The 13,134-nt window shown below is 50.6% G+C and overlaps 3 protein-coding genes across 3 annotated transcripts; 1 reads left to right on the top strand and 2 right to left on the bottom strand.

The window, feature by feature from the left end:
• Nucleotides 1-704: 704 nt before the first annotated feature.
• Nucleotides 705-5,721, bottom strand: BO87DRAFT_299854 (putative nuclear migration protein (ApsA); the record flags this gene model as incomplete). Its single annotated transcript, XM_025619108.1, has 3 exons — nucleotides 705-781; nucleotides 857-5,282; nucleotides 5,314-5,721. 3 exons carry the CDS (start codon nucleotides 5,719-5,721, stop codon nucleotides 705-707), a joined length of 4,911 nt encoding a protein of 1,636 aa, XP_025483735.1.
• Nucleotides 5,722-9,614: 3,893 nt separating this feature from the next.
• BO87DRAFT_164840 (uncharacterized protein) lies at nucleotides 9,615-10,500 on the bottom strand. The gene has a single exon (XM_025618276.1). It carries the CDS (start codon nucleotides 10,231-10,233, stop codon nucleotides 9,751-9,753), a length of 483 nt encoding a protein of 160 aa, XP_025483736.1. The 5' UTR covers nucleotides 10,234-10,500; the 3' UTR covers nucleotides 9,615-9,750.
• Nucleotides 10,501-11,193: 693 nt separating this feature from the next.
• On the top strand, nucleotides 11,194-12,664 carry BO87DRAFT_164850 (DUF3431 domain-containing protein). Its single transcript, XM_025618277.1, has 3 exons — nucleotides 11,194-11,751; nucleotides 11,819-12,454; nucleotides 12,520-12,664. Exons 1-3 carry the CDS (start codon nucleotides 11,501-11,503, stop codon nucleotides 12,566-12,568), a joined length of 936 nt encoding a protein of 311 aa, XP_025483737.1. The 5' UTR covers nucleotides 11,194-11,500; the 3' UTR covers nucleotides 12,569-12,664.
• Nucleotides 12,665-13,134: the final 470 nt, after the last annotated feature.

The raw sequence follows: 13,134 nt of genomic DNA on the forward strand, positions 1-13,134 counted from the left end.
ACGACATGGATAGTACTAACTGACCAACCAATCGCATTGGCACATGCGAAGCTAACCAATTGGATGCAATTGGTCGACAAGAAGGACAACCCGCCATCAAAATCGCAACCAATTTGAGTTCACAAAAAGGGGGATGAAATACAGCTTCGATCGTACACAAGTGCAATCCAGCACAGGTAAATGCACAGTATTCTGTTGATCTAGAAAAATGAAAAATGTAGAGGAAAAAAGAACGAAAAATTTGTGACAGATGGCAATCAAGCCAAGTGGGTAATGAGTGGCCCAAGTTCACAAGGTAGTAAGTATGTTAAGCTCACAATTGAGTAATCAACATAGGAAACATATGGATAGATGGATGGTTTCGTGCGAAAACAGCTCGCAAATGAATGACAACAAAAATGATGGGGGCACAGGAGAGGGGTGATGAGGTCAAGCCCCAGAGATTAAAAGGAACTAAAGTATAGAAACTGGCGGCAGTGAGGAATGTGCCCATCAGGGGGTATGCAAACTCGCGGCTAAGCTGATCCAGACGCTGATTCTGCGCTCATAAACACCAAATGAACATTATGAGGTGCCAAAATATGACTATAGTGATAATGCAAAAGAGGCTCATGCAAATGTTTAACACCATGGGAAGAAACTAGAGGAAAATCGCCAGGTAGGCCTCAGGGCCACGGCTCAGTAGATTGCTCACGATGACGGTTTCAGTGATGGGAGTGGATTCGGTTGACACGGGGGCTGTATTTGCTGGTCCTTGACAGCGCGCCGACATCATGCTTGCCTGTTTCAAGGTCATTAGCTTTTTGTTATGATGGTAGGGCAACGGAATCGCAAGATTAGGGGGCAAAGAACTTACCATCGCAGCAGGCCCGCACATTCTCGAGCCGATCATCCTGTCTTTCCATCATTTGCCGCAGATCTTCCTCGCTGTCATGTGTATGAAGGCTTCCTTCATGCATGCTCGAGGTAGCGTAGTTAGGACCCTTTCGGCCGAAAGAACCCTTGATTGTGGTGTTTAAGATTGTACTAAGACGGGAGGAAGAGCCGTGTCTCTGGTCCGAGTAATGAGACGGCGTACTCAAGGCCGGGGAACTACGACCAGGGGTGGCCGCCCGACGGTTTGACAGGATGGACCCTGCACGTTGCTTAGGCCAGTTCCGGCTTGTTCGACTCCGAGAAGACGAGAATGACAGCCGGGAGGTCTGACGCGACCGTGAGCGGAATCCGGGGTTGAACTCATCAATGTCTTCCAGTGAAGCATCACCCTCCTGCTCCTCACCGTTTTCCGTCGAGTTGCGCAACAGCAGATACGAGAGAGCATTGAACCAAGTCTCGTGTCTCTGACTAGTAGTTGCAGTGAACCTGATCCGGCGGCCCGGGCTGACCACTTCGAGACTCTTGCAATGAAGACCGGGAGGATAAGGATTGTCATCTGGAACAACTCTGACAGCTTCAATCAGAACACTCTTGGTGCGGAGTTCGCTCTTGCCAGCACTCTGTGGATCTTGTTCGCTCCAGTACAACGTGCGGGTGTACGGGTGGAGCCAGAAGTAGCGGCGATGCCTCGAGTTGGAGATTTCCCCGGACACGGTCTTGCGGGTATATTTCCACAAGAACTCTCCGATCATAGTCTGTGTGATTGCCTGGATCATTCGGGGATCTGTACCGGCAGCATAACCTTGAGGGCCGAGAGCTGGGTTCGGATGGCCATTGAACCGTTCTTCAATCTCAGAAGCGAATGATGACACAGACGATCTCCGCGACACATGGCTCTCGCGCCTCACCTTCATCCGTGACATTGTAGTTGCGGTTCCAGGTTGAAGGTTGGAATCATTGGGAGTCCGTGGACGCTGAGCTACATTCGTCCTGTAGGCAGACGCTGGGGCAAGAGGCGGGCCCATCAGGCTTGGAGAAGAGGGGCGTTGTTCCAACGATCTCTTCTCCGCTGCCATGATGGCCTCCCTATGATCCACGGGCAAGGGAGGATGGCTCTGGATGCTAGAAGTCTGGCTAAGAGCACTTCCAGGCCTCTTGTGGGACGGGAGAGACGTTGCGGAGGGTTGGTGAGTCGGGCGAGTCCTTGCCTTCGGAGTGGCAAAGGGAGAAGAATTTTGCTCCTTAAGCTTGTCGCTGTCTGGAGGAGACAATGGCCGGGTCACAATACGATCCATCAGAATCTGATCAATTTGCTTCGACGACAGAATCGTCTGGGCACCCTGATCTGCGCGACTGGAGGACGAATGCTTCCGCACGTGACGTGGGACAGCGTTCCCGGAAATGGCACTCAAGGGGAGCGACTCATCCAACTTGATGTTGGCTGCACTGTTGACTGTACTATCGTCCAGGGTATCTTCTGAAACCACAAGCGAAGGCGGTTCCATCATCGAGCTGCTATTGAGCGACTTGTCATTCGACTCTGGAGACGCGTTCTCGTCAGGGAATTGAAGCACGGGAATTGCAGGTGGCGGGGGAGTGGATTTGACGGGCAGGGTTTCCACGGAGCTGACAGTGGACAGTGACACATGTGACACCATAGGGACTGGCAATTCAGGCACCTGTGCGGGCATCGGCTCAGTGCATTGGGAGGCCGTAGAAGAGATGGCAAGGTTAGGAAGCGTTGGCTCGGGTACAACGGCATCGATAGGCTCTGTCTGTTGGGAAGAAATGGAAGAAAACACGAGCTCAGCCTTGGGCGCCATTTGCTCCTCGACGGCGACTACAGGGGTGATCTCCCTCGGTTCTGGGATAGCCGCTACCGGGTGTGTCTGCTGAGCAAAGATTGAAGACAGAGCAATCTCCGGGCGCTTCGCTTCCACGTTTGCAAGCGCGACTTCTGGGGTTGACTCCACGGGCTCCACAAGGGCTTCAACAGGTTCTGTGTGCTGCGACAGTATAGTTGACAGAGACACCTCGGGCATCTCGGTACTGGTGCCTTGCTCGGACAACAGAACTGGGGGCGCGGGTTCTGGAAGAGCTGGCGCGACGGGCAGTGTACACTGGAAGTTGATCGCCGAGACGGTCATATCTGCCACGTATGCAGGCTCAGGCTCAGGAAGTTTTGCCTCAGCCGGCGCAGTCAACTCTGAGCAAATGGCTGACAGTGTAACCTCCGGCGGTTCGGGAACAGCGAAAGCGACGGGCTCCGTGGTACCCCCAACAGCATATGAGGTGCTCAATTCTGGTAGCCTTGGTGCCACAGGAACAGTCTCCTGGAAAGAAACCGCAGAGACATCCGTTTCCATAACAGGCATTTGTTGACCGACCGGTTTGACATCTTGAGCACCTACAACGACCTGGTCCTTCTCCATTTCTGCCTCGATGGGAGTCCATTGTGTTCCTGCGTGTGTCAATTGAGGCGGTACCTCTACCTCGGTCGCGGTGCTGGCATCGGACATAACTGTCTTTGTGGGAGTTGTAGGCAAACCACGAGCCTCCTCATCGTTCGTATCCTGGAGGCTAGTTGTCGTCACACTTGTGGGGACCCAAGGATCAGTCATCATGCCAGAGTCAACCATGACAGGCTTGGGAACCGCGTCGAGTATAGCCTCCGAAGGTCGTCTGGAGTCGGGGGTGGGAAGCATGCGTGGGGTTGAGGACTGCGAGCCAGTAGCGAATCGCATAGAGGGGCCAAAGGCACCCTCATCTTCCTCCCCGTCTAGTTCCGCAAGTTCCATAAAGAGACTCTGACCCTCAGAGGATGGCAAGCCTTGAGTGAAGCTTGTCGCGGGGGACTCTCGCGCACTCGAAGGTCGGCTACCAGAAGCCATCGGGGCTTCTCCTGAAGGACGAATCTTCCTCATGACGCTCCTCTTCTTCCTTAGGCGGTATCTAGGCGAGGACATTTGGCTAGGCGACGGGAAGCCCTCGTCGTAATCCTCGTCTTCATCGCCTGAGGTAGACGCAGTACTCTGGTAGGAAGTCCTATCGCGAGCTTTCGTCAATGTCAAGGATGACACTCTTCCGCGCGGTGTCCGCTGCAGCTCCTCGGTTTCCGTGAGCTCGTCGGTGTCAGTGCTATCGTCAGCCATGCTTTCAATTCCGGTCTGGAAAGCTTCGCTTTCGGTCGCGGTTTCTCGTTCGTTGGCCGTCTCAAAGTGGTCGTCGGCTTCGGTGGCAGTCTGGTACGCATCGCTAGGTTCGTCGGACGATTGTCCTCCTACACGGCCTTGGTGCAACTTCATGGAAGGCTTGTGAGACGGGCTGGCTTCGGTAGCATTGTCTTCCCAGTCCGAATCCTGTATCTCGATCTCTGCCCTCTTCCGTCCAGCACCCAGCAAGTCAGGCCGAGGAGCTTTTCTGGCGGCCTCAGCCTTGGTCTTCTGGCGCTTGCTTGACGGGTTTGTTGGGGCAGCGGCTTCGCGGCGACGCTGTTCTATCTCATCACGAGCTTCTTGCAGCATACGCTTGAGATCAATCTTTTCGGTCTTCTCGCGATGAATAGTGCTCTTGAGATTCTGGATCATCCGATGGGCATGACCCAGTGAACTCCGCAGCGTCTCGGTTTCCAGATGGTTGTGTCGAGGCGTGAACTTGTTGGGCGACGGGGGAGGGGAGTTCTCTGGCGTGGACTGGTCTTGATCATCCGATTCATGGCCACGAGAAACCTCACGAGTGGATTCTGCTTCGTGTTGACGAATGCGCATTGCCACTGCTCGCGCGAGTTCTTCGTTCTGCGAGTTGAGCTCCTCCACTTTCTTTTGAAGAGCAAGCTTCTCGGCATCTCCAGCATTGAGGTTCCTTCGCAGGAGATGGATCTCGGAATCGTTGGCCTTCTGAGCTGCGGTATGATCCTCGATCAATTTCGCATTGACTTGCTTCAGGTCCTCAAGCTCTCGTTCGACGGAGCCCTTCTCGGAGGCCAGAACACCTAGGTTGCTGTTGAGTCTACTCTCTCGATCGGCTGCCTCCTTGACTGCCGCCATCAGTTCGTGGGTTTTTGTCTCCAACGCCCAGTTTTCGTCCTTGTAGCGCTCTTCGCTCTCGTCCAGAGCACGGATCCGCTGGGTGTACCCCTCCGCTTCCAATTCAAGCCTTGACTTTTCCAGGTTGAGGATCTTCAAAGCCTCCTCGCGCTCAGCAAGCAGCGCCTGTAACTGGCGAACCTGGGCCAGGAGGGAGGTCGAGATTTCGGTGGCGAATTCGATGTCATGGACGCGGGTCGAAGATTGGTTGCGCTGTTTGCGAGACGGTACGCTCACTTTACTTGGGGAATTCGTTGCTTGACCGGCGAACAGGGCGGGACTGATTGGTGACTGCGAAGGATAATTAGCAACCTGCGCACGCTCAGCGGCTTATACAATAGCCTCGGCATACCTTTTCGTATGGGGTGCCCAAGTGACTATCCTCACCACCCGCCATGCGTTTCGGGGCAAGGAAAGCCCGCGCAGTTTCCCGGCCAATTTCATTGTACTCCTTCTCCAAGTCCGCGAGCTTTTGACGAAGGTCGGGCCCAATCTGGCCCGCCTCCTGCTGCTGTTCGACTTCCTTCAACTTCTCCTCGAGCTCCTTCTGCTGCTCAATGAGAGCAGTGCCGAGCTTGCTGGCCTCCTCGAGCCTACGCTCTGTCTCTGCCAGATGCGCTTCGAGGGCTCGTTTTGCCTGCGCCGGGGAGGATGCATCTAGACTGTACAGCTGGGTGTCAAAGGATGAGTACCGGTGCGAATCGCGAGGAACGGCGCCCTCCTGGGAGGCAGAAACGAAAGGGTCTTCGATTGTCGACATGTTGCCAGTTGTCCCTCGTCCACCATCGGCAGTAGCGTTGATCATGCGGCCTGAAGAGACAGCCACTCTTGCGGCTGATCGAACAGCAGGCTGTGCCTAATCCCGTAGGGTGAGGGTACAGCCAACGTCAATAGCCCGCACAGTCGTCGCTTCGTTTCTCGTTTTCTTCGTTTTAATTTTCGGTCATCCTCCGGTTATGCGACGATCTCTTTGCCGGCCTGCTTGCTTATTCTTAGTTTTCCTCTCCAATGCGAATGGCGATTCGGTGAGCCGACCTGCGACCCGATCTTCGCAACACCTCGGGGCTGGAAGAGTTCGCGACCGTCAAACAATAGGGGATGCGCGTTGGTGACCGATGATTCGCTGCGGTGGCCGCGTCGATTGCCGACCGAAGAAGACAACAAAAACACTTTGGTATCGGCGGATTACGATACCGGGAGCCGAAGGTGGGCGGTTAGGCCTCGTCTGTGACGAAGAGACTTGGGGCAAGGAAGTGAAAACCTGCTCCAAGAGAAGCTTCGGACAACAAACGCGTGTCTGTCCAGTAAACGCAGAGTAACCTTGTGCGTGTGCGACCAGATGTGCGCCTTCGGGACGAGGCAGCGGCGTGCGGGCGAAACAAGGGAGTCGCCGAGAAGCGGGCGCAGAATGAGAACCAAGGACGGAGGGAAGGAGGATCCAGGAAATTACGGGTACAGGCGGATGCAATGAAGCGTCCACACTATACAATAGATAAGATCAAAAAAGATATAAGTAGGGATTATTAAGAGTGAAAATGATGTGGTAGAAGAAAAGGAAGGACCAAGGGTCAATGCGAAAGGAAGGGTACGTAGGGAAAGGAAAGTAAGGCAAAGAAAGAAGTTGGTTTAAGTCCGAAGGGGAAGTAGACACAAGGAAAATGGGAAAAGGGCAATTGGATGAAGGGGGGAAGTTGGAAATGGTGAAAGGGGAGATGGGGAGGAAAGGAAGAGAAGGGAAGGGGGAAAATGAGGGAGTGATTCAAGGCAGAGAGTGCCAGTTGTTGATGTTGTTGTTGTTGTTGGTCAACGAGACGAGAGCGACTCGTTCGTTGGGCGGGGGAAGGAGAGGAGGGAGGGAGGGAGGAGGGAGAGAGGGACGGATGGACGAGAGTCAGTTCACCCTAACCAGTAGTAACCTAACTACCTCACTTAACTCACTCACTACTCTTCCTCACTACTAATCTTGGGGTACCCTGAGTTAGTGTAGTTAGTACTAAGAGTCGTGAGGAACGAGGGAGACACCAGAAAAGGAACTAACTAACTAAAGAAAAGGGAGCCCACCTCGGCAGGGGAATTAATTATTCTTCGGGGCACCGTTTGCCTCAGGTTCCCCTCCGGTCAGCACCGACCGTCAACAACAGTACCTCTCTCTGTCCTCTGTCTCTGTTTCTCTTCTCTCTTCTCTCGTCTCTGCTTGAACTACTAGAAAGTCACAGCAGTGCTTATACCAGGATGGTAAAGTCCCCCAAGGCTAACGGCAAATAATTCCAAGAATTATTGTGGGCAGCAGAGCCAAAACAAATGGTGCCTGAAGCATTAATTGATTGGATACGTAATGGCAATGCTGGCCGATTGGGAGAGGGGGAGCCGATCTTGGGATCTGGTATTTATTGATTGTTTGACTTGACACCACATTCTCCATCCATCCATCCATCCATCCATCCATACATATACATACAAAGTGAAGCCCATATCGGAATAGGGACATGGGACAAGTCACGATCTACCGGACTAGGGGTCTGTCATCAGCTAGCTTCCCTTGGAACCAGACAAGCAACATTGAAGGTTATTCAGATGTCCACAAAGTACAAAGTAAACCAACTACTGGAGAGGGAACTAAGTAAGCCCTCCCGCACACGCGTAGCGAACAGACAATCCATTTTAAGTTGCAAGGGTGTGACCTGCCCGATGATCACCACCACCACCATCACATTCCCGCTCACTGCTAAACCAGTCGGGCGGGTTCCCCCTCCCCAAAATACCATCCAATCCACGGTACCCGGCATTCAACAAGAAGAGGTACCCGTACCACAACCTGGCAGATTCGGTAATATCTTTCAGCTGGGTGAGGCTAGCCTGTTTGCTAGGTTTGCATGGATGCCTTTTTTTCCTCCCCTTCCCAGTCACCTGATGCCGATCGGGACTTAGTTAAGGTCATGTGATCTGTAAGCCGAGCGATTGGGATCCGATACACAATACTCTGTACTCAGCTGTAGTTGCTCGCGCGTCTCTACAAAGTACTATTAGAAGAGAAGAAAAGCAAAAAGACAAGACTTAGTTTCAGCTGAATGCACAGCCCCAATGCTCAAATGCTGTGTCCATTGTCACCTCGATCTGTCAATCTGCAGGTCCTGCAAATGTCGCACGTAGGGGATGAACCACGTGTCAATCACATTGGATGACGCATCATTCCAGAAACTCTCTCTCACCGAGAAAGGGTGAGCTGTTCATTAGGTACCGGCTGTGAGGCTCTAGTTAAGATGTCAGATGGACGAAAGGACGAGAAAGAATAGTTAGTTAATAAAAAGAAAGTTTGACTCAGCTGAGTTGTGCAACTTCGATAGCATTGAATCTTATTGTGCGCCCCTTGCTCCCTTTGTACTCGGTTGCCAAGACCGTTGGAGAATCCATTCTTAAGATTTGACCACTGTTTACTGATCTTCCACTCGAGTACTTAACTTCATGGATGTAACGCTACTTGGGCATAAGTCCATGCAGCGGTGCCCATGTAGTTCTGCTATGTGTCACGGTGCTATGCAGTGGTTGCATCATCCAGTTCTTTGAGTAGTATGCAAATCCATGGATTCTGCGTAGGGAACTAAAGGAAGACCATTTGAGAGAAGATGACAGAATTTGAAAGTGCAATGATGTTAATAGGTATCATGTATTGTGCCAGAGTGGTAATTGCCTTGGATATTATATCATTGTTAGCAAATTCAACATCAACCTCTCAAAATTCCAGGGTTACTGTTCCGCTGCCGCGCACTATATAAAATACGTTGTCCATGTTATTCCGCACTTAGTATCGAAACAGATTTAAGGATTTCAGGCGATAAGCATTGACTGATCAAAAGTAGTAAGAAAATCATGAATGAATTCCAATAGAAAGAATAACTGGCAAATGGTGATTTAGGGAATTGCGAAAGGTAATTTCTCTGGGAAATCGAGCCAGGCAACAATATAATGAGCCATGGTAAAACTTATCTATGTCCACAGCAAAGCCGAAGGAGTCCGACGGTCTTATTTTATCCGCCATCACAGCTTGTGAGCCCTTTGATATATGGATCCACACACACACACTCTCTCAAGTGGAGCTGATCTAAGTCACTATATTGTCGTCCCCAGACCACAGTCTATATCTGTGCGCGTGGGTAATGATGTGTGTAGAACTTCGGTTAGAATGAGTGTTCAAGGGTGCTGGTAGAGTTCATAGCAAACATAGGATAACAGTCATGAGTAGTTCTCTAGGCTAAACGATGGATAAAGGAGAAGTTATCGGCCACTTACTACGTATTTGGATATGTGTGCGCTGACTTTGAAGTAAGTTCAGATGGTATTTATATGAACTAGCATGGCTCATGGAGGAGCTCAAGCTCAATATTACAAGAGATGAAGTTCATATCGCGTCTTGTTATTTTTGCTTCGATTATTCACACTGGCGAGCATGGGTTCCTGGTGATTCATTCTCTCTAGGTTTGATATGTAGTAATACTGTACCATTGGCCGATACTAACGGCTGCGCCTGGGTATGGCGCCAACTAAAGTAGCACTGGGTATTGCCTGATATATCTTTCTAATGTAGTCATATGAATCCTTCATCCTGCCCCCCTCCCCCGCACTACTATTCGCTGTGCTAAGTTACTGATTTAGCTACTGATAATATCCACTACTAATCCTGGGGGCCATTATCTTTCCTTATAAGGTCAGCCTGGCTAAGCCTTGCTGGGCGCCACATTGACTGTTAAGGCTGTTTTGGGGTTTTCCGAAAGCGGAAATGTACTGAGTAAGCTTAGTATATCCCAAAGATACCCTGATGGAGAATAAGCGACACAAGAACTACGAATTCGAAGAGGCAGGAAAGCCGAAAAGAGTCAAGACACAGAATGGGCGGGGCGGCGAGATGAAGCCGAATGGATAAAAAAATAAAAGAAATTAGATCCGAATGTGGGTTGAAGTCTGACTTTGAGTCCTTATCAGTGGATAAATCCCCGAGGCACTTGTCATCTGGCGGGCAAATCATATATCCATTCCCCAGCTGTCCACGTACGTATCTAGATTGGTACGCAGTGGGCCATGGTTCTTCGTGTTCGTTTGCCTGCCCACCGGTACATGTCTGTTTCAAGTGTCTCATGGCCATTCTCTTATCCACCGTGTTCGGGACGTGCGAGACAATGTTGCCGATCCGGGGTGACAGTTTTTGGCAATCCAACCGAAGAAACTTGGAAACCGTCGAACGTTGGGTTTCGAAAGAAGGCTGTGACATGCGAACCATGGCGGATTAGCGTCGCAGCTGCGTGGCATATTTGGCCAGAGATATTAGTGGTGCCCACGTACGCGCAATGGCCCCCCGCGACGTCATCCCGTCAAGGGGCAAAGGTTGACCGCCACCAGTGGTCCATGGTTTTTGCACAGCCAAGTTGAGGCATGGAAGGGCGGGCGATCTCAACTTCTTTATACGAGGGGGGAGAAGATTTTATGGAGGGGAGACTCCGAGATGGGGACAAGGGATTGAGAAAGATACCGAGAGTGGTATAATCAGTCAGCCGTAATAAATTATGGTATGTCTCAAAGTAACCTAAAGACAAGATGTCGTGCTCCCAGTCTAAACTTGGCGGCTGCCAAGCTTCCCCGCTAAGAACCCGCTAAGGAAGAAAGTGGTTCCCTTAAGGTTTGCGATTGTCTGAGGGGAACTCTCCATTCCCCAACAGCCTATGACAGTCTCTTCCATTCCCCCCCCTTAGTCTTCATCTTTGGGGAGCCAAACGATAGCAACAATTTTAACGCGTGGCCGCTCAGTGGGGGGTTACGGTTACGCCCCACTCCCTCCATTGCCGCGCCACAACAAAAGACTAACTGACTGAAAGATTCGCTGTGCCTGAGCGGGCGAAACAGAAGCTGGCAGATGGGGGCTGGAATTGGAAGCATTCGATGGACCTTCCTCCCACGCCTACTAAGTCTAAGTCTAAGTCTACTACTACTCGTCTTAGTGACTATTTTAGTCCAGAAGTCACTAAAAAGTACCTACTTAATACTACCACTGCACCTACCGCCTTGGTAGGCAGACAAATAGGTTAATCAATGCTCCTCCAGTCTCCTTTCCTGATTACCTCGCCTTGACCCCTCTCGTCCGTCTTCTCTCTCTCCCCTTCTCTCTCGTCCTCTATCTTTCGCAATATGCTTCACATATAGCCCCTCCAATACCCTCCTTTTTTTCTATTTATTCTTACCCCCTCTTTACCTTCCTTTGGATTCTTCCTTATCGGATTGACCCTCCTTTTAATGCTTGAAATTATCCTCTCCATCTTGCATCTTTATCGGTCTTTCCCGACTCAAGTCATTCCTTACACCAAGCTGTATTGTGACAACATCAATCTTCATCAACCTCCAATCTTGTCACCCTCATAAGAGAAGAACGGCGTCCAAGCTGTGTTACATTGATTACGGCCTTACGACAATAGTCCTCGTTGGCTTTTCAACCAATTTTCTTTGGATAAAGTCCTGAGTCGTGCACAGAAGCTACCGACTTTCAGCTATCCACCATGAGATGGGGCGCTCGCATAGCACTATGTGCTAGTTTAGCACTCATCTTGCCCTTATATCTCTTGAAGATCCACCTCGAGGACCTCTGCGATCAGTATCGCGCGGGCGCATACCTGATCAATTGGCTGGATTTGCGCCCGCCGATGAACAGACTAAATGGCTCCCGTCCTGTCACACCAGGGGATAAAGTGATTGTGATGGCCAAGCTACAGGAAGAGCACACTGAATGGGTCGAGGAGGAGCTACCCGAGTGAGTGTTATTGTCCTCCTATATTACCCATATGTTTCAGCGCACTGACAGCTTCTCTCCTCCAAAGCTGGCAACGAGCCATATACATCGTGAACCCCTCCAAAAAGGTCGCAGCTGACGACACGACACTTACAACCCCGCTGAACAAGGGTCACGAGTCCATGGCTTATCTCACCTACCTAATTGATCATTACGACAACCTACCGTCTACAATTGCTTTTCTTCATTCTCATCGATCGGGTTTCCTGATGGCCTGGCATGTAGATGCGCCCTTACACGATAATGTCATTGCGATGAAATCCTTACGTCTCAATTTCGTTCAAGATAATGGCTACGTCAACCTCCGCTGCAACTGGAACCCAGGGTGCAAGCAGGGCCATCGCACCAACCAGCACGTGACAGAAGAAGTCTTTGCGGAGATCTTCGAGGGCACAAGCACCCCGCCATTAAACTCCACCGGAGGCCTCACGATGCAAGATGAATACGACGAGGCTAAATACCAGAAGTTCCTGCAAATGCCGAAACAAATTGGCGCGGCGTGTTGTGCGCAATTCGCCGTGTCACGGGAGCAGGTTCACCAACGACCACGAGAAGACTACATCAAGATCCGCCAGTGGATTATCGATACAGACAAGAATGATGCCAGTAGCGGTCGTGTCATGGAATTTCTCTGGCACGTCATATTCGGCAAAGAATCAATATAGTACGTTGCCTTTGCATCGCTCCCCCCTGAATGCATTTTGACCACTAACATTCCGCCACTCACAGCTGTCCCGACGAAGAAGTCTGCTACTGTCAAGTTTATGGACAATGTTGATCACTGTACGCATACCGTTAACGTTTCTGCTTTTCACCAAAAATACCCACGGCTTCTACTTGTATATATTACGATAGCTTCTTTCTTTCGGCGCTCTTTTGCTTGGTTCTCTCTTCCTATCTTTCGACATAATGTTCCCATTTGGGTGAATTTTTTTTCGCTTGTTCTTCAAAACCAGTTCTTGTGGATCATTACCGGCGACAATACGTTTCTACCGGGATATTACAAACAGCGTGGCGTTGTTTACAGGGACTGCTCGGTTCAAGTTGACTCAGTTGACACACTCGTCCCCCGCATTTTCTTTTCGGCGGAGAAGCCTGACTACTATCGTTAACGGCGAATATGGTTGGATATTTTACGATCGTTTCAATATTAATTCGAACTTGGAAATACGCTACACCGGTGACTTGTTTCTGAAAGAAAACAAAAAGGCCTCGGTAACCGAATCTTAAGGGGCTTGTTTTGGAAAAGTACTTGGACCTGATATGGTTCATATGATTATGTCTCTACTGTTACTCTGCGATTTGATGGCATCCCGCTAGTCCAGCGGACGCGATATTTTTTAA

Source organism: Aspergillus neoniger (assembly GCF_003184625.1).
Source record: "Aspergillus neoniger CBS 115656 unplaced genomic scaffold BO87scaffold_4, whole genome shotgun sequence".
NCBI classification, from domain to species: domain Eukaryota; kingdom Fungi; phylum Ascomycota; class Eurotiomycetes; order Eurotiales; family Aspergillaceae; genus Aspergillus; species Aspergillus neoniger.

What these genes read in the sequence shown, in the direction of transcription:
- BO87DRAFT_164840 (XM_025618276.1), bottom strand. Translation starts at nt 10,233, where the DNA reads ATGGTTCGCATGTCACAGCCTTCTTTCGAAACCCAACGTTCGACGGTT.
- BO87DRAFT_164850 (XM_025618277.1), top strand. Translation starts at nt 11,501, where the DNA reads ATGAGATGGGGCGCTCGCATAGCACTATGTGCTAGTTTAGCACTCATC. An exon ending in GTCGAGGAGGAGCTACCCGA is followed by an intron (nt 11,752 to 11,818) that starts GTGAGTGTTATT and finishes TCTCCTCCAAAG; the next exon opens with CTGGCAACGAGCCATATACA. An exon ending in TTCGGCAAAGAATCAATATA is followed by an intron (nt 12,455 to 12,519) that starts GTACGTTGCCTT and finishes CGCCACTCACAG; the next exon opens with CTGTCCCGACGAAGAAGTCT.